Source organism: Girardinichthys multiradiatus, chromosome 5 (assembly GCF_021462225.1).
Source record: "Girardinichthys multiradiatus isolate DD_20200921_A chromosome 5, DD_fGirMul_XY1, whole genome shotgun sequence".
Classification (NCBI taxonomy): domain Eukaryota; kingdom Metazoa; phylum Chordata; class Actinopteri; order Cyprinodontiformes; family Goodeidae; genus Girardinichthys; species Girardinichthys multiradiatus.
Window position 1 is genome coordinate 29,556,436 of NC_061798.1, and position 20,712 is coordinate 29,577,147.

Below are 20,712 nucleotides of genomic sequence, written 5' to 3' on the forward strand. Positions count from 1 at the left end.
TCTCATGCTATCTGGCTGCATTGTCGGTATGTTATCATTTAAACTGGGAAACATTCATATGATTTTTCCATTTAGTTTATTTTGTAGGTTTTGTGGATGTGATGAACGTGTTAGCTTGTATGCTACTAAATAGCCTTTTGAGCATTTGTGCTTCGTTCCACTGACTTTTAGAAGAGAAAGCGTTTTTGTTCTTTATTTCATGCTATGAGCATAATGTAATTCATTGTGTTTGTGATTCCTTTGTAGTTTCAACTCTTTTTTTACATAATTAACCCTCTGGACTTTAGCATTTAGTCTAAACTGCTTCTTTCTACATCAGAACCAATACAATTTCAGTTCTTTGCCGTTAATCTGGAATCTGTTACAGAGCACCATTAGACTAAACTGTTATGACTTTACAATGAATGACTATAAAAGTGATAAATATGGACACAGAAAAATACTATAAATGTAAAATAGACAAGAATCTCAAATAAAAATATCAAGATAGTATCTTCTTTAAAAACTCAAATATTGTATTCAATTTAATATTTGATTTATTTATATACCAGTTAACAAATTTCACCTGAGTGCACTTTATCAGACAAAGAGCTCCAGTTTTTATACAGAAAAATCAAATGAAATGAATACATCTGATCACATAGACCAGACTTAATTCAGTGACATGAAAAATAATTCAAACCTAGTTGTAAGACAATGAATTCAAATTCAGGATATAATGACAATTATTTAAAAGTTATCCTTTTAACCTGTTATGCCCTAAGGGTTTTAGAGGCAATTTCCACCTAAATTTACAAACTGAAGTGAATCAAGAATAGCTCCACAGTTATAAAATCTAAATGAAAACCTATAGTATCTGTGAGGTAAGACATAAAATTCTATTTTTCCAGTGGAACTTTTATTGCAACTGTTACTATATTTGTTTAATTTGGTATTAAACAAAGCAAATCTATTATTTGGGCCCTGCCAATTCTTTGTAATTAATAAACATTGCAAAACACCATGAAAATCCTATTGAAAACCTAGAAGCTTCAGATTGTATTCATCAAAATCATGACTATAACTGCAGCAAATTTGCACTGAATCAGTTGAATCATTTGTTCCACAAATGTTTTAGTAGGCAATGTGCCAGGTGGATCTGGCATATTGGCACAATTTAGCCAAATGGGCTAAAACTGTGCCAAATGTGTTTTCTACGTAATAAAGAAAATCTGGTCGACCAAAAATGCTGATTTCCATTGTAGGACTCCTTCAGCATATGACAAAGTCTTTGGTAATAACATTTACTCTGTGTATCATTAAAACATATCCTTTTACACAGCGTAAAATCAATATAATAAAAAGAAATCAAACTAAATTGTCCTTTTTTATTGAAAAAAAGAATAATCCATGACAAACGATGTACACCAATGTGCAATAAAGAATATTCAATAAAAAACAATGCATACAAATTCACAGAAAATAACTATCAATGAAAAACATTCAGTACTGAGCTGAAAACAACTAAGGATACAGCACTCACAACCTTCCCTATTATTATTTATATAGACATATATAAAAATTATGATGGGCTGCATACCAGCCCACACACACACACACACACTTGTACATTCTGCTCCTTGTCCTTATTTTTATCTCTCTAAATGTTTTTTATATGTTGTGATTTTGGAAACCCAAATCAAATTCCTTGTTTGTGACACAAACTCGTCCAGCAAAGTGGATAGTGACCAATTCTGAATCAAACAAGCCTTTAGTCAGTCCAATATAAACTGCCTCTTTGAACAAAGATGGAGCCTCTTTGTTCTGGAGGAGGAGGGTCGGGGTGATTGTAAACATCAATCACTGATCCATCACCGATCCATCAAATGTGGTCCAGAACCTTTAAACCGGTCATTTTCTCTTCTGTGTCTCAACCGAACCCAATGGTGGGTCCGTCAGGTTAAAAGGTTAAGAAAGCCCAGCTAACTGCATAAAGACATTGACTTTGCAGCAGTCCTTCATACTGAGCAAGGATGTGTTGACATGAGGAAGAAACACCTATGAGCTGTAATTGACTGGGGGATTCAGACACAGAAAAAAATGATCTTGGCCCTCTTTTCACCATTGACTCGTTTCATTGAGGTTTGCCGACATCAATTTTGCACAGCTCTGGTTAGAACCTAGAATTTCAGTCAGGATTTGGTCTTTTTATAAGTCGATCCTTTTTACATTTGCTGCTTTGTTTGGGATTATTATCCTACTGATGATCCACTTTGATCCAAGCTTCAGCTGATTAACCTTGACTCAAAGATACTCTGGTATACAGAGGAGTTCATGGTCGACCTAATGACAGCAAGGTGCCCTGATTCTGTATCTAAAACCGTAAAACTATTTACATACCATGAAAACACACCTGTGCTACAGCTCCATCTAAACAAAAGACTAAATATAGTGAATAAAACTTACCTGGCAAAGAAATTCCAGTTATACAAGTAAAGACATAAAAAATATATAAATTAACCCCCAGAGAAACATTGAAGCCATTTGAAGACTGTTGCCTCTAATGACATCGAAATGTCTCACCAAACAGCCGTGCAGCTTGAGCGAGTATTTATAGCTAAGCCATTTTCCCTTTAATGTGGATTCTCATATGTCTGTTTAAACTTGATTTGTGTGTAAATCTTTGTCCACAAAGATCACAACAGAAAGATTTCTCTCCTGTGTGGATTATAATGTGTTTGTTTAAATAGGCTTTTAGGCTAAATCTTTGTCCACAAAAATCACAGCAGAAAGGTTTCTGTCCTGTGTGGATTCTTATGTGATTGTTTAAATTCAATTTATACCTAAATCTTTGTCCACAAAGATCACAACAGAAAGGTTTCTGTCCTGTGTGGATTCTAATGTGTTTGTTTAAACTTGATTTCTGGCTAAATCTTTGTCCACAAAGATCACAGCAGAAAGGTTTCTGTCCTGTGTGGATTCTAATGTGACTGTTTAAATATCCTTTATGACTGAATCTTTGTCCACAAAGTTCACAACAGAAAGGTTTCTGTCCTGTGTGGATTCGAGTGTGTCTGTTTAAACTTGATTTCTGGCTAAATCTTTGTCCACAAAGATCACAACAGAAAGGTTTCTGTCCTGTGTGGATTTGAGTGTGACTGTTTAAATTTCTTTTATGCCTAAATCTTTGTCCACAAAGATCACAACAGAAAGGTTTCTGTCCTGTGTGGATTCTAATGTGACTGTTTAAATATCCTTTATGACTGAATCTTTGTCCACAAAGATCACAACAGAAAGGTTTCTGTCCTGTGTGGATTCGAGTGTGTCTGTTTAAACTTGATTTCTGGCTAAATCTTTGTCCACAAAGATCACAACAGAAAGGTTTCTCTTCTCTGTGGTGCTCTACATCATCATCCTCTTCATCCTTAGTGTCTTCAGTTTGTGGAGAAATGGAACCATCTTCATGATGTTGTAACCGGATGGATTCTTCTCCTCCATCGTTCTCTTCTGGAAGCTCTCTGCCTTTAACTTTGTCTTGATAAATCTGTGAGAGCAGTAGGGACTGTTTATCATCCTCACTCTTTATGGGAGTAGCATTCACTGGAAACCTGATGGGATTAAACTCCTCTTTCCCATTGAGCTGCTCTCCTCCCAGACTGGTGCAGACTTCCTCCTGTTCCTCCTTTATGTGTGGGGGCTTTGGGTCATGCAGGTCATCACAAGGTCTGTGGTCTAGAGGAGCTTCTTCAACCATCAGGATCTGCTTAACATCTGCAGGAAACATTGAAACAGATTATGCATGTTGATTATTTTACTGATGCTGCTTTTGCTCAAACAAGATTTAGAAACTGAATGTTTTTTGAACAAGCCACACTTTTACATCATCTTTAGTGTTTGAATTGCAGCTAATTGATGGAAAGTCACCTTACTGCACAGTCCTAAGGACTTCTATCCCCTTCTTTACAATAAGGAGACAGTGTTAGAAATCAAACTGTACCTTTTTTGATTGTATAAAAAAAATTACATGGTTTCACATCAAATGTCCTCGATAACTTTGACCCAAAGTTCTCAGTATTAAACAGTATCCTATGTGTCATCTGATCGTTTCTTGTGCTTAAACTAATAATTTTGTTTCTTAGAGCTTTCAGTTGGATAAAATCAGATCAATGAGGCACAAAAGCCACAGAAGATAAAATTTAAAACTAATAGGCACTGGAATGTAAGTTGATTAAAAACCTAATACAAGTAGTGATAAAGTGTTTTAACACAGAACGTGTCATCAGTAACACATTTGGACAAGTGTAATTTAAATTACCGTGAATATGTGACAGTTTGAACTATCTGAAAAATTACAACGGTTTCTGAAAGCAGAGGAGTTGCGCTTCACAGTCAATATGTGGTTATTATGGAAATTTCAGTCGTGTTGTTGCAGGAAGCCGGTGGATTAGCTTCTTTATCAACTCCTTTCAACACACAGACGGTACAGAGAGTGGTGGGTATAAACAACACGTGAGCGGAGAAATGGAGCAGAGACTAAATCTGTTTGCTAACATGTGTTACTGTGTGGAGCTGAAGGAAAAAGAAAACTCAAACATAAAGAAGGAAAATGCTGCACTCAAAGAAAGAGTGCTTAATATGGAAAGATGTAAACGCAGCTCAAGAAATTTTACAGGATGACTATTTTGTCGTACACTCGAAAATAGGAATTCATGAAGCACAAAATATGGCAATTTTCAATCTCCTTCAGCCAAATAATTAAGGAATATAGAGAAGAAGAAGAAAACAACACAAATGAAATACATTTGATCAGTAAAAATAAAATTTAACAGAGGCTAAAAAAAATAAATGGTTAACATTACGATCCACGTTTGATAATATCTATGAAAGAAAAGCCAGAGGAGCTTTGGATTTGGGCCCAAATTCTGTAATATATTAAATAATTTTATAATGACACAAATAGCTTCGTCGCGCTACCCCAATGGGTCATCCCCTAAATTTAACATCACCAGGAGTTAAATAAGGCTGTAACATCTCCCCTTTTTATTCATCATGGCAGTAGAATTTCTTGCAATCTATAAAAAAAAACTCAGATATTCCCAAACTAGAGATTTTGATGATCATTGATGATCATAAGTCAGCTAGCAGATGATACCACTATTTTCCTAACAACCTTAAAACAACTTCCCAAAATCTTCGATCTCCTTGATACATTTACCAAAGCATCAGAGCTAACTGTAATAAATGTGAATTAATAGCCATACATGACTGTAGCCTAGCAAATGCCTATAACATCTTCATCAAATAGTCGGTGAAATATCTAGGGGTTTATAAAACCAAGGAAGAAATTAATCATGAAACATTAAATTCACAAAAGCAAACTGTAAAATGTAAATTCAACCTTAATATGTGGCTACAGAGACCTGACAGTATTTGGAAGAATATACTTAATTAAAATTGAGTCCTTTGCCCGATGTCTTTACCCTGCATATTCTCTCTCCATATTTAATAAATATACTAAAACTATTAATCAGCTGAACTTCAATTTTATTTGAAAAAACCTGGTACACCACATAAAAAAATTAAAATACTTCAAGTCTATGAAGATGGTGGTCTGAAAGCTGTAGATTTTGAATGTCTGATGTTAAAGTGGTTAAAATCTTCCATACTAAACCAAAATACCAAAAATGGGTGGTAAAGAATTTACTTATATGTGATTTTTTAGGATGAAAAACTGCCAACAAAATTTATTTCACAAGCAAGTTAATCCAAAACTGCTTCATCCACACTTCCAAATGAATGAAAATTAATACACTTTTTTATGTTTTTAAGAAGTATCTTTTGGACAATTGCCTCAAAGCTCTAAAATTGATGAAATGGAAAAACGCACAATCTCTTCTGCTAGCAAATGATGAATATGGGATATTCACGGACCCTTAATGAACTTGCACAGATCATAGCATCATTCCTTTTGTATTTTTTTTTATTCCCTGTATTTTTGTTGTTTTGTATGATCTGCTTTAATTTATGCTTAAATGCGCTTATGCTTAATATTTCTAAACAAATCTTCAATAAAAAACGTCTCCTTCACTGTGAATTTAGTGTCTTTGATGTTTTCCTAGAACATGGTGGTAAAAAAAAAAAAAAGAAGCCATTTCAGCCTGTTCACAGTTTCAATTATTTGATTCTAGTATATTTAGATGTGAACGGGATATAGTGTGTCGCAGGTTGAACTGGTTATGGTCAACGGCGGTGCTCTTGAAGCGTTTTTAATCAGGCATCGACGCAGCCACCTGTCCTTTAGAAACATCTGCGACACGCAAAGATTTCAACAAATTAATCTCGCCACCAGTTAAAATAGTCAAACCATTACACTGCGGAACCTGTTTTATATCCTGTTATTTTAGGAGAAAACGTACTTCGCTGTCCTGTAGACAAGCAGTAGAAATACAACTAAACTTTTCCATTTTTATTAAAAAGTAGAACTTTTATTCCTGACCAGAAACACAAAACACAACATTATGGTTAAGAAGCCAATCCATTAGTAACCTTAAAAATATTCCCAACTGAAAACATACAAACCTAATCTGTGCAGCACAACTCTGGGGTTGAAACCAGCATCCATGATGTCGTGACTCAGCTTATATTCTTTGTCTTTTGTCGCCGTCTTAGAAATCTCTCCCTCTGCTGCACTCTGCCACCGTTTGAGCTGCTGCCTCCACATCTCTGTTGTTAGTTTCTCTTCTAACGATCCTTTAACGGTTCCTAAACAGTTACAGCTCTTTCATCCAAACTCAGCGAAGCAACGTTACTTTATTTTTCATCAGACGGAGAACTCAGGGCGTTACAATAGAGAGTGAGGCGACTCTCCTATAGACCTCTATGGAAAGAACCTGAAGGCGGAAGTCACGTGGGTCATGCGCGGTATCTTCTTCTTCTGAGGTTTATTTGCGGTTGGAAAAAACTGAAGCTGTGCATTACCGCCTCCAACTGGTATGGAGTGTGGTTCATCATGGATTAATATCTATTTTATATAATCAAATTCTACTACACAATTGAGTTCTTTTTAAAAATCGTATAATAATTTGTAAATGTTTGCTCTATACTTTTTTTCATTGTGTCTATTCTGCTAAACGTGTCTTTAATCCTTTCAAATTTTTATCATAAAGTTTCTTTATTGCTCATATTTCTCTTAGGATGCATTGTCTCTCCTCTCCCTGGGCTTCCACCTTATGGAAATGAAACATTGATAACAAATTTAAAAAAATGAATTGATGCCACTGAAATGAACAGTTGTTGAGATACGTGGTCATAAATTTCACTAAAAACAAACTTCGTCTAGGTCTCTCTATATTAATAAATACACACATATTTATAGATACACGTGTGTATATTAGCAGTTGTTTACATTAGATCAAATAGATCAGTTACTGGGTTAACTAAGGTATTATAAACTGAGCATTTAAACATTAAATGCAATAAACTAAGCAATAAATGTGGCTTTGCTGCACTCAGTGTACTCACCCGTTGTAGAACAAAACACATGAAAACATCTGGATGCATAAACAAAGAAATGAAGCAGTTTAACTGGGTTAACGTCCACACAATGAGTTGTTTTTCCACTGCATTTATCACTGGCTTTTACTGCACAATCTGCATATGGTTCTTGAAGCTTCTTCCGGCTTCGCAGTGGACCGGACCGGAGCAGATAGTTACAGTATTTATGGCACTGAGTGAAACAACGGGAGGCGAAGTGAGCAGCATGGAGCAGTAGCAGCTGATATTTTGAAGAACAAGTAATTTTTTTCCTAATATAGGGTTGAATATATTAATTCTGGGAAACCTAGCATATGTGGGTGAAATTCCCCAAAAAAGTATAATCATCTGTATTAAATAAGATTAATATTTGTTTTTTATTTAAAAGGCACACAACAGAACTGTAACTGTAAGCATTAGCTAAAACAAGTATGCAAACTTTCAAACAAAAGAAATAGCCCTGGCTTAAGGCCTCTTTGGTATCTGAGGAAATTTGGCCATTCTTGGAGAAAATTCTCTCAGATGGAACAGCGGTTGCAACGATGCAAAGCTTCTTAGCCATGAGCTTGCTAAATCTGGGGTACACAAGGGTTGAATTTCCCATTACTTGAGAGGATCTTCATGTTTTGGAAGTAGAGGCGCCTCCAAGAATGCACACACATCCATGATGGCGTCTGACGTGGGGTTCCTGGTTGTCACTGTTCCTGCAACTTGAGCACAATTTAGTAAATTATTAATTTATTATTAAGATTATTATTACAATCGAATGGCAACTAATGAATGTATTTGAACTGTATATACACTATACACTTACTTGCACATTCAAGAAGTGCCAAACAACACATTCTTGCTCCAAGCTGCTACAAACAATTATTTCTTATTTTTATTAGTTCACAAGATGCTGAGTGAGCGAACCCAAACATACAGTACATGTATACATGTGTACAAAAAGTTTATAAGCTTATAAGTATCATTACAAGTCCTCAATTCTCTTCTCAAGAACGGATCAGCCAGTGTGGTATGTTTTAAGTTGACTTTCATCATTTCTGTATTTACTTTCATTACTTCAATTAAATTTTACTTAAATTTTCCAGTTTGTGTCTATTTGTAACTAGTGCAATTTATGTTGGTTCTTAGTTCGACGGTGGCCAAGGCGGCACGTTTATGTAAGTTGTATCAAGACAATGTCAAGCTACGTTTGTAAAACAACAATAAAACATCGTTTTGAGCCGTCAGTAAACAAAGTCTTGAATGACGAGAGGAAAGGAGTGATTGTCAAACTCCGACCTGCGTGGTTCCCAGCCATCTGATGGCGACATCTCGTCATTACATCAAGCAGCAACAAGTCACTGCAAGTTTATGGACACAAGTTTGTCCGTGTCTTCATGAAGATGTCCAGAAGCCATGCATTACAGTTTATGTGTGGAAGTGTGACACAAAGTTGGAGAAACAATATGGAGCTGTGTAAAGCCTAACACCAACAGTGATTCCAGTTAACAAGAGGGATTTAATGCAAGTTAATGCAAGCATAAAGAGGACAAATTCATTTTCCAGGACAAGTAAAAGTTAAAAAAAAGACTTTATCAATAAATAAGCAATTCATTACGATTTGACACATAAGTGCAAGGATATTAAAAAGTTCAGCAACAAGTGAACAAGATAAGTGATGCAGAACTGTCATGTAGTGGTGTTTGTGGTAGGACCAATGTGCAGAGATGACTCCAGGAGCAAGGTAAGTGAAAGTAAAATGAGTTTTAATACTCTCTTCTCAAAGTCAGGCAAGCAGGGAACACAAACAGCTGACTGAACGCCAGGCGTCTATGGAGCCAGAACCAGATCAGGACACGGGAAAAAAATCAGACATCATAGTAGGAACCAGCCAAGAACAATAGTAACTGAAGACTTAAATGCAAAGTGAAATACAGGGTGAACCAATGGACAGAGAGAATTGATAATCAAGGAAAACGGTGAACAGGTGTGAAAGCAGGCTGCAGGAAAACAGGACCAGACCAAAAACATGAAACGTGGATTACAAACCAAACTCCGAACACTGAAAATGGCAAAACCTGACAAGAACATGCTGCAAGAAACAGGTTTCATCTGTTTAGAGCAGTGCAAAGAGAGCCACGTAGAAGTGAAAGAACTCGCACGTTGTCAGAAAGAGGAAAATAATTCCTCAAAGACAAGTTAAAAGGGCTACAAGTTTGTTTTGACATTTATGAAAGATGGAAAGCATTAACTAAAGTTGCAAAAAAAATCTGTCATTAAGAAAGATCCAAATGACATTCTACACGAAAACATAAGCACTGTAGAAAAGGAATTAGCTGAACTGAATTCTGTTTATGTTGAACACAGGACAACTGACAGCCCACCTCATGAAATGCATTGTACATTAGACAAGTGTGCAGCTATAGCTGGAATTGTTGTGAAAAACAATCAATCTCAAATACAAGAAGCAAGTGAAGAAATCATATGGCCTGGTGCCGGCTCTGTATTCGTATCCCCAAAGTCTAGTGTCACATTTTCAGCTCTCAGTCAATCTAAGGCCAACACCATTGTGTCCATCGTCTCCTCAGCCAAAATACAAGAGGCTGCTGCAGAATATGCTGCAACAAAAGCTGCTCTACAGATCACGTCTGAACAAGAACAACAAAGAAAAAAACTCCAAATGGTTGCAAAGGAGGATAAATGCATAATCAAAGATATTCTTTCTACAGAAGAATGTTGGTGGACCTGAAAGAGAAGCCTTAGAGGGCTACTTCTTAATTGGCTCTGAAGATTCGTATGATTCAGCAGGAATATGCTTAATGAACACTGTGGTGAGCCTTTCATCATTGCTAAAGCCTTTAGAGTCAAGCTACCTATACGGCCAAGGATTACAGGAAAGGATAGGGCAGACTTGAGAAAGTTTGTGGACTTCTTACAAAGCTGTAAATTTGCCATGACCCAAAACAACATGCAGTAAGTCCTTATTATATTTAAGAATGGGGTCACTAGTTTTATGAGTTGCTATTATTGTAACAATGCTTGGTTTAGTTTAGGTTTCTTGTTCTAGTGTTTGTTTTAGTGTCTTTCCATACCTCAATTGGTCTCTTTTTATGTGTAGGATTCAAAAGGGTCAGAGTATTGTGTTCATTAAATTGTGAATGTAAGTATTAAATCTCAACCCCTCCTCGAACAGCCACCTTAACGTGGTAGAGGGGTTTGAGTGCCCGAATGATCCTAGAGGCTATGTTGTCTGGGGCTTAAATGCTCCTGGTAGGGTCTCCCATGGTAAACAGGCTCTAGGTGACAGGTCAGACAAAGAGCGGTTCAAGACACCCTCATGAGGACTAAACAAACAAGGCACGTGACGTCGCCCGGTATGGCGGAGCCGGGGTCCCACCCTGGAGCCAGGCCTGGGGTCGGGACCCGTCAGAGAGCACCTGGTGGCTGGGTTGCTCCTCGCGGGACTAGGCCGGGCCAAGGCCGAAGGAGTGATGCGAGGCACATCCCCCAGTGGGCCCACCACCTGCAGGGGGAACCGTGAGGGTCCAGTGCAAAGAGGATTGGGCGGCAGACGAAGGACCCGATCCCCGGATGCTTAGGCTGGCTCTAGGGACGTGGAATGTCACCTCACTGGGAGAGAAGGAGCCTGAGCTTGTGCGGGAGGTCGAGAGATATCGACCAGAAATAGTCGGGCTCACCTCCACGCACAGCGGAGCTCTGGAACCCACCTCCTCGAGAGGGGCCTCGTCTATTCAACTCTGGAGAGGCCCACGGGGAGAGGCGGTGGGCTGGGGTGGGTTTGCTTGTTGACCCCACCTCAGCCGTTTCGTGTTGGGGTTTAAAGGTAAGGTAAGGTAAGTTTATTTATAAAGCGCTTTTCAGCAACGAGACACTCAAAGTGCTGTACATACAATTACAATACAATCACAAAGAAAATAAACACAGATACAGACACAGAAAAACAAATCAAATTGTAAAATCAAACACCAGAGGTAATTTAAATAAAATAAAATAAAGAGAATAAAATGATGGTGTAACGATGAAGCAACTCAACCAGAACCCAAAATGCAGCCAGACAAGAGAATGGTTAACCAAAAGTTAGGAGCAGCACAGTCAAGGTGGAGCTGAAGGGCTGGAATCATGACATCAGCCCCTCCTCAAGGGGCGGGCCTTGACGCCGCTCTGGGCTGGTCCGGATGTCGGCGATGAAAATCGCAGATAAGGCCCTTATCCAGGATCAGGCGAGAAGGTATCCAAGACCTCTCCTCAGGACCATAGCCGGCCCCAACGTCGGGAACGTAGCAAGCGTTTTACAGTGAAGACAGGGGCTCCATCTATGAGTCGGGGGGGTGGAGGGGGTCTGGAAGGAGGGCAAAACCTGGATGACCTTACAGGTTTGACCCTGGAGACATGGAAAGTGGGGGGCACACGTAATGAAGAAGGTAGACTGAGACGCACAGCTAGTGGGTTAATGACCTTGGCAATAGGAAAAGGACCCACAAAACGGGGTGCCAACTTGCGATTCTCTACCTTGATGGGTAAATCCTTAGTGGATAACCAGACCTTCTGACCCACCAGGTATCTTGGAGCTTGGGATCTGTGACGGTTGGCATTACGGGCATAGATAGCTGAGGTCTTGCAGAGAGATGCTCTGGCCTTTCTCCAGACTCTGAGACAACGATGTGCTGTTAAATGGGCAGCAGGAACCTGGGTAACCCCTTCCTGAACAGAGAGAATAGGCAGTTGATAGCCATAAACAACATGAAATGGTGAAAGACCTGTGGCACTTGATGGTAATCCATTGATGGCGTACTCCACCCATGGTACATTCTGTGACCAGCGACTGGGAGCATCCATGCATAGGATGCATAATTTGGTCTCAACTTCCTGATTCATCCTTTCTGTCTGGCCGTCCGTCTGAGGATGGAAACCTGAAGAAAGGCTGACGTCAATGCCAAGAAGGGTGCAAAACTCACCCCAGAAACGGGAAATGAACTGAGGTCCTCTATCTGAAACGATGTTACGGGGAATGCCATGAAGTCTAAAAACCTCTCGGGTTATTACATCAGCGAGTACAGGAGCTGAGGGTAACTTGCGGAGAGGAATGAGGTGGGTCATCTTGGAAAATCTGTCAACCACAGTGAGGAGTACAGTGTTACCATGAGAAGGAGGTAGACCGGTGACAAAATCCATAGAGATGTGGGACCATGGTCGGTGTGGAATAGGAAGAGGCCTTAGTAGACCGGCTGGAGGGCGTCTTGAGGGCTTAACTCTGGAGCAGGTGGTACATGCTGACACAAACTCTCGCGTGTCCTTTCTGAGTGTGGGCCACCAGAAACCTGACTGGACCACTGCCAGGGTCCTAGTAATACCTGGGTGACAGAAAAGTTTAGAGCCATGACAGAACTGAAGGACTTTAGACACCATTTCCTCAGGAACATACAGAAGTCCCTTAGGACACTGAACAGGAGGTGGTTCTCTTTGATGACTCCTCTTGAGCAGGCTTTCGATACTGGTAAGAGCTAGCCTGGTCTTGGGGGAAAGGATGTAGTCGTGATCAACAGAATCAGAAGGACAGACAGAAAACTGATGAAGTCTAGAAAGTGCATCAGGCTTGATGTTCTTGCTGCCAGGTCGATAGGCTAGGGTGAAGTTAAATCTACTAAAAAATAGTGACCATCTAGCCTGGCGTGGGTTAAGTCTCTTGGCAGATTTGAGATATTCCAAGTTCTTATGGTCTGTCCACACAGTAAAAGGATGTGTGGACCCCTCAAGCCAGTGCCTCCATTCCTCTAACGCTAGTTTGATTGCCAATAGTTCTCTGTTCCCAACATCATAGTTTCTCTCGGAGGTCGAAAGCCGGCGAGAAAAAAAAGCACAAGGATGTAACCTAGCATTGTCTGAAAACCTTTGCGACAGGACTGCGCCGACCCCAGTCTCCGAGGCATAAACCTCCACAACAAAAGGGTTCGATGAATCTGGAAAACACAGAATAGGAGCTGAGGTAGAGACGTTTTAGTTTGTCAAAGGCCTGTTTGGCTTCTGAGGACCATTTGAACTGAGTCTTTATAGAAGTGAGTTGATAAAGAGGGGCAGCCACAGAACTATAACCCTTGATAAAACGGCGGTAAAAATTGGCAAACCCAAGAAAATTTTGAAGTTCCTTCAAACTGGATGCGTCAGGCCACTCCAGGACTGCGGCCACCTTTGAGGGGTCCATGTGAATTCTGCCAGGAGCTATGACAAAGCCCAGAAAGGATACAGATGATTGATGGAATGAACATTTCTCGGCCTTAACAAATAGTTTATTTTGGAGAAGCCTGAGAAGAACCTCACGAACATGTTTGATATGGGTAGAAAGATCCTTTGAAAAAATTAAGATGTCATCAAGGTATACAAAAACAAATCTGTTTAGCATGTCCCTTAAAACATCATTAATCAAGTTAGTTAGATGATGTTAGTTAGATGATGACCTCTCCCTCTTACGTTCACGAAGGCGTTGGTCAATCCGTGTGGCCAGCCTTTCTAAGGCCTCGAGGGTCTTGGGAGGGTCACGAGTAGCAATTTCATCCTTGATATCATCTGACAGACCCTGGTAAAAAATGTCAAACAGGGCTTCATTATTCCAAAAACAACTAGACTTCAAGGCATGGAAATTGATCATGTAGTCAGTAACAGGTCGAGAGCCCTGTCTGAGAGAGAACAGTCTCCTGGCAGCCTCTCTCTCAGGTCAAATAGGATCAAAAACCCTCTTCATCTCATCAGAAAACTCTATAAATGAGTCACAGCAGTCAGCATCATTCTCCCACTCAGAAGTTCCCCAAAGCTTAGCTTTACCAAACAGTAGAGAGATTGTATAGGCCACCTTGGCCCGTTCCGAAGGAAAGGCAGTGGGCTGGAGTTCAAATAGCAGGGAACACTGGGTCAAAAAAGGTCTGCATTGTTCAGGATCCCCATTAAAACGCTCAGGGGGGGAAGCTTAGGCTCGTTGTTTGCGTTAGCCGTCGGAGTAACAGTAGAGGGGAGTGGTTGAGCAACTGAGGAACTAGCTTGGACCTGGGTGATTTTAAGAGAAGAAAGTCCTCATAAAAGCTCCTGGACATTTCTTTCTAGGCCAGTAATAGCCCCCTCTACTTTAGAACACCAATCGGGATTCGGCTGTGGGTTCATACTGGCGAGATCGTACTGTAACGCTGAAGCAACTCAACCAGAACCCAAAACGCAGCCAGACAAGAGAATGGTTAACCAAAAGTTTTAATATAAAAAAATAATAATAATAATTGGGTAGAAGAGGTTCCACTGAAGCGGTCAGACAGGAAGGACAGGAATGGAGGTTTATCAGGGAACTGAAATCCAGCCAGGGAGGAAGGGGAAGTGGACAACAGGAGGTCTTGGGGGTTCCAGGAACAAACAGGAGACAGAGAATATTTCCACCAACCAGATGCAGAAGCGGGAGACAATCCAAGGTAAAGCACTGGAGGGTTTCAGGCAGGGGTAGTCCAGTAATCCAGAGACAGAGTCAGAGACAGGCAGGTTTCAGCAACGTGAGGTCAGGATGTTTCCGAACAGCAGAAGGACAAGGCAGAAATCTGTGGTCAAAAACAGGCAGGATCAGATAACCAGAAAAAACTCTCTTGAAACATGAATCAAGGCTTGAAAGCTGTGACAGAGGCAACAGACGATCTCGCACTGAGCTGGTGACGAGCAGCTGATTAAATAGGAGCAGCACAGTCAAGGTGGAGCTGAAGGGCTGGAATCATGACAGATGGACAAGAAAATGAAAGGAAAATTGGACTGAAATGCAACTAATCATGCCTAGATGGCACAGTTAAAGGCCACTCTAAACAAATATGTTTTTAATCTTAATTTAAAGCAACTTAGGTTTTCGGAGTTTTTACAGTGTTCTGGCAGTTTATTCCAGATTAGTGGAGCATAAGAACTAAAAACTGCTTCTCCATGGTTAGTTCTGGTTCTGGGTATGCAGAGTAGATTTGAGCGAGATGACCTGAGAGGTCTGGGTGGTTGATACACTGACAACAAGTCTGTAATGTATTTTGGTGCTAAGCCATTCAGTGATTTATAGACTAACAGAAGTAATTTAAACTCTATTCTCTGAGCTACAGGGAGCCAGTGTAAGGACTTTAGAAGCAGGGTGATGTGCTCCACTTTCTTAGCTCTAGTGAGGACACGAGCAGCAGTGTTCTGGATCAACTGCAGCTGTCTGATTGACTTTTAGGCAGACCTGTGAAGAGACCGTTGCTGTAATCAATTCTAGTAAAGATGAACGCATGAATTAGTTTTTCAAGGTCCTGCTGAGACATTAGTCCTTTAATCCTGGAGATGTTCTTTAGGTGATAGAAGGCCAACCTAGTTACTACCTTTATGTGCCTCTGAAAGTTCAGGTCTGAGTCCATTACTACACCCAGGTTTCGAGCCTGACTGGTGGTTTCTAGCTGTATTAACTGAAGCTGTGTGCTAACTTTTAAACGCTCTTCCTTTGGTCCAAAGATTATTACTTCAGTTTTGTTTTGATTCAGCTGAAGAAAATTTTGGCCCATCCATGCATTGATTTCTTCTAAGCATTTACCCAGCGCTTGAATGGGTTCATGGTCACCTGGTGACATCGTAAAGTATAGCTGTGTGTCGTCTGCATAGTTATGATAACTTACGTTGTTGTTTATTGAAATCTGAGTTAGAAAGGCCGACTCAGTTTTCCCGGCGCTCTAATAAAATGGAGTGATCAACAGTGTCGAATGCTGCACTAAGGTCCAATAATACCAGCACTGTGGTTCTTCCACAGTCTGCATTTATACGGATGTGATTGAACACCTTGACAAGAACGGTCTCTGTACTGTGGTGAGCAGGAAGCCTGACTGAAAGACATCGAAGCGGTTGGTCGTTGTTAGGAAGTTGTTTAACTGTTGAAACACAGCTTTTTCAATAATCTTTCTGATGAAGGGGAGGTTTGATATAGGCCTGTAGTTCTGTAGTAGCAGCTTGTCCAAGTTGCTCTTTTTCAATAGAGGTTTGATAATTGCTGTTTTCAGGGCCTGGGGGAAAACACCTGACAAAAGGGACGTGTTTATTATTTGTGTTAAATCAGATGTTATTACAGGCAAAGCTTTCTTAAGGAAAGCTGTGGGTAAAACATCGAGACAGCAGGAAGAATAGCTTAGTTGCTGTACGATTTCTTCTAAGATTTTGCAGTTTATTTGGTGAAATTGGGAAATTTTGTCAAAATCAGTTCTAGTTGGAGATAACATTGGTACTGGAGTTGATGTGGATGTGCTGACTGTCTCTATGATCTTTTGGGTTTTTTCAGTAAAGAATTGAGCAAATTCATTGCAGGCCCTGGTAGAGTGGAGTTCAGATGCTACAGTTACAGGAGGGTTTGTTAACTTGTCGACCGTGGCAAATAATGCACGAGCATTGTTAATGTTTTACTGATGATCTCAGAAAAGAAAGATTCCTTGGCATTTTTCAGTTGTAGATTATATCTGTATAGTCTCTTTTTATAGATAATATAGTGAACCTGGAGTCCAGTCTTTCTCCACGGAGACATTTACTTCCCAGAAACGACTTTCACTTTATTTGGAGCAATTGAATCAATGATGTCCGAGATTTTATATTGAAAGTTATCTACCAGCTCATCTACAGTGTTACAGGGCAAAGTGGAGGTAGAAGAGTAAATCTGGTTAAAGGTTTCAACAGCACCGTCTTTAAAGATGCGTTTTCTTATCATGTCTCTTTGGCAAACTGAGTCATTGCAGATGATGCTTTCAAAAATAACAGAAACGTGGTCAGATAGAGCAACATCAGTTACAGACACCTTGAAAATGTTCAGACCCTTAGTGATGATCAAGTCCAAAATATGTCCCTGTTTGTGCGTTTTCTGTTTAACATGTTGAGTCAAATCAAAATTTCTAAGACACTGAAATGAACTGGAAATAAGTGATTTAAAAGAAAATGTCTGGACAGATTCCAAACTTGTAATTAGATATCTGAATAATAATGCAAAGAGATTTCACGTGTTTGTAGGGAATAGGATTCAAAGAATCAAGTCTCTTACAGACCCACAACAATGACATTATGTGCAGTCTGAAAACAACTCTGCAGACCATGCATCGAGGGGTCTGAATGTCAAACAACTCCTCACATCAAACTGGCTCAAAGATGCAGATTTCTTACGGCAAAGAGAGGTCAATATTGAAAGTGTCGATGTTGAAGTTAAACGTGATGATCCAGAACTAAAGACACAAATTCACAACAAAAAAAGTTTACAGACTGGAGTAAAATTGCAAAAGCTATTGCATGTTTGTGAAACAGTTTTAAAGAGACATACCCAAAGACAATAACAACGAAAGCATTAAGGACAGACAAGAAGCAGAATTTTTCATCATGAAACTAACAAAAGACAATAATAGTGAAATCAAATATCTGACACAAGGAAAAGAGATTAAACTCAAAGACAAGAGAAACAAACTGTACAAACTAAGTCTATTCATTGATGATTAAGGTATCCTCAGGGTGGGAGGACGTTTAACCAGATCTAGTTTTCATCCACACTTTAAGCATCCAGCTATTATGGCCAGATTAAGTCATATCTCATCTTTGTTGATTAAACACTACCACAGGAATGTGCATCATCAAGGAAGAGGAATAACTGCAACAGAGCTGCAGTCCCAAGGTATATGGATCCTAGACTGCAGTAGCGCTGTTGCCTCTCACATCTACAAGTGTACAACCTGCAGCAGATACAGGAGGAACATACAAGATCAACTGATGTCAGATCTACCAGAGGAAGGACTGGAAATGACACCGCCATCCACCTGCTGTGGTGTAGACTGTTTTGGACCTTTCTATGTGAAAGATGGTAGAAAAAAAATGAAAAAGTATGGTCTTCTGTTTACATGTATGTTTTAGGGCAATACATATTGAAATGTTAGATGATTTTACAACAGATATGTTTAATAATGCACTAAGAGCATTTATAGCTACAGGTCCTTCTCAAAAAATTTGCATATTGTGATAAAGTTCATTATTTTCTATAATGTAATGATGAAAATTTAATATTCATATATTTTAGATTCATTGCACATTAACTGAAATATTTCAGGTCCTTTATTGTCTTAATACGGATGATTTTGGCATACAGCTCATGAAAACCCAAAATTCCTATCTCACAAAATTAGCATATTTCATCCGACCAATAAAAGAAAAGTGTTTTTAATACAAAAAACGTCAACCTTCAAATAATCATGTACAGTTATGCACTCAATACTTCGGGAATCCTTTGGCAGAAATGACTGCTTCAATGCGGCGTGGCATGGAGGCAATCAGCCTGTGGCACTGCTGAGGTCTTATGGAGGCCCAGGATGCTTCGATAGCGGCCTTTAGCTCATCCATAGTGTTGGGTCTTGAGTCTCTCAACGTTCTCTTCACAATATCCCACAGATTCTCTATGGGGTTCAGGTCAGGAGAGTTGGCAGGCCAATTGAGCACAGTGATACCATGGTCAGTAAACCATTTACCAGTGGTTTTGGCACTGTGAGCAGGTGCCAGGTCGTGCTGAAAAATGAAATCTTCATCTCCATAAAGCTTTTCAGCAGATGGAAGCATGAAGTGCTCCAAAATCTCCTGATAGCTAGCTGCATTGACCCTGCCCTTGATAAAACACAGTGGACCAACACCAGCAGCTGACACGGCACCCCAGACCATCACTGACTGTGGGTACTTGACACTGGACTTCTGGCATTTTGGCATTTCCTTCTCCCCAGTCTTCCTCCAGACTCTGGCACCTTGATTTCCGAATGACATGCAGAATTTGCTTTCATCCGAAAAAAGTACTTTGGACCACTGAGCAACAGTCCAGTGCTGCTTCTCTGTAGCCCAGGTCTGGGGAATGCGGCACCTGTAACCCATTTCCTGCACACGCCTGTGCACGGTGGCTCTGGATGTTTCTACTCCAGACTCAGTCCACTGCTTCCGCAGGTCCCCCAAGGTCTGGAATCGGCCCTTCTCCACAATCTTCCTCAGGGTCCGGTCACCTCTTCTCGTTGTGCAGCGTTTTCTGCCACACTTTTTCCTTCCCACAGACTTCCCACTGAGGTGCCTTGATACAGCACTCTGGGAACAGCCTATTCGTTCAGAAATTTATTTCTATGTCTTACCCTCTTGCTTGAGGGTGTCCATAGTGGCCTTCTGGACAACAGTCAGGTCGGCAGTCTTACCCATTATTGGGGTTTTGAGTGATGAACCAGGCTGGGAGTTTTAAAGGCCTCAGGAATCTTTTGCAGGTGTTTAGAGTTAACTCGATTCAGATGATTAGGTTCATAGCTCATTTAGAGACCCTTTTAATGATATGCTAATTTTGTGAGATAGGAATTTTGGGTTTTCATGAGCTGTATGCCAAAATCATCCGTATTAAGACAATAAAAGACCTGAAATATTTCAGTTAGTGTGCAATGAATCTAAAATATATGAATGTTAAATTTTCATCATAACATTATGGAAAATAATGAACTTTATCACAATATGCTAATTTTTTGAGAAGGACCTGTATATGTGGACATGTAAGACAACTCAGATGTGACCAAGGTACAAATTTTGTAGGTGCTAAATGGACGTTTTTGAATGCAATGAAAGACTTTGACCATGAATAGTTAAAACAGTATGGTAGTGAATTTGTAAAGGGAAAATAACAATAGGTACGTGATTTGGTGGGAGTTTTACTGCTGCTATTTTGATTTATTTGACTTTATTCCAGTTATGTATTTTGGTGGTTTATTTCATTTTGAAAATCCTAAAATAGGACCTGGAGTTTCTGCCCAGTCAATTAACAGAGAGACACACAGGTGTCAAGTCATGCACATATGTACACAAAGTTTCTAAGCTAATAAGGATCAATATAAGTCCTGATTTCTCTTTTGTGTCTTTGACCCAGTCCCATTCCCTTGAGTTCCCTTCGCATCGTGCGTGTGGAAATGTTCTTACTTTCACTATTAAAAAAAGCCCAGAGTTCTACTGTTGTTTTTCTTTGATTTGATTTCACCAAACGTTTAAGTGATCGCTGATCACGATTATTCAGGATATTTTTCCGGCCACATTTCTTCCTCGAAGACGATGGGTCACCACTATCCTTCCAGTTTCTAATAATGCTTTGGTCAGTTCTTAACCCAATTTTGGTAGATTCTGCAATCTCCTTAGATGTTT

General features: G+C 39.8%; 1 protein-coding gene across 1 annotated transcript; it reads right to left on the bottom strand.

The window, feature by feature from the left end:
- Nucleotides 1-1,353: 1,353 nt before the first annotated feature.
- On the bottom strand, nt 1,354-6,981 carry LOC124867713 (zinc finger protein OZF-like). The gene is made up of 2 exons (XM_047364293.1): nt 6,559-6,981; nt 1,354-3,750 (listed from the first exon to the last, which is right to left on the bottom strand). Exons 1-2 carry the CDS (start codon nt 6,698-6,700, stop codon nt 2,597-2,599), a joined length of 1,296 nt encoding a protein of 431 aa, XP_047220249.1. The 5' UTR covers nt 6,701-6,981; the 3' UTR covers nt 1,354-2,596.
- Between the last annotated feature and the right edge of the window lie 13,731 nt (nt 6,982-20,712).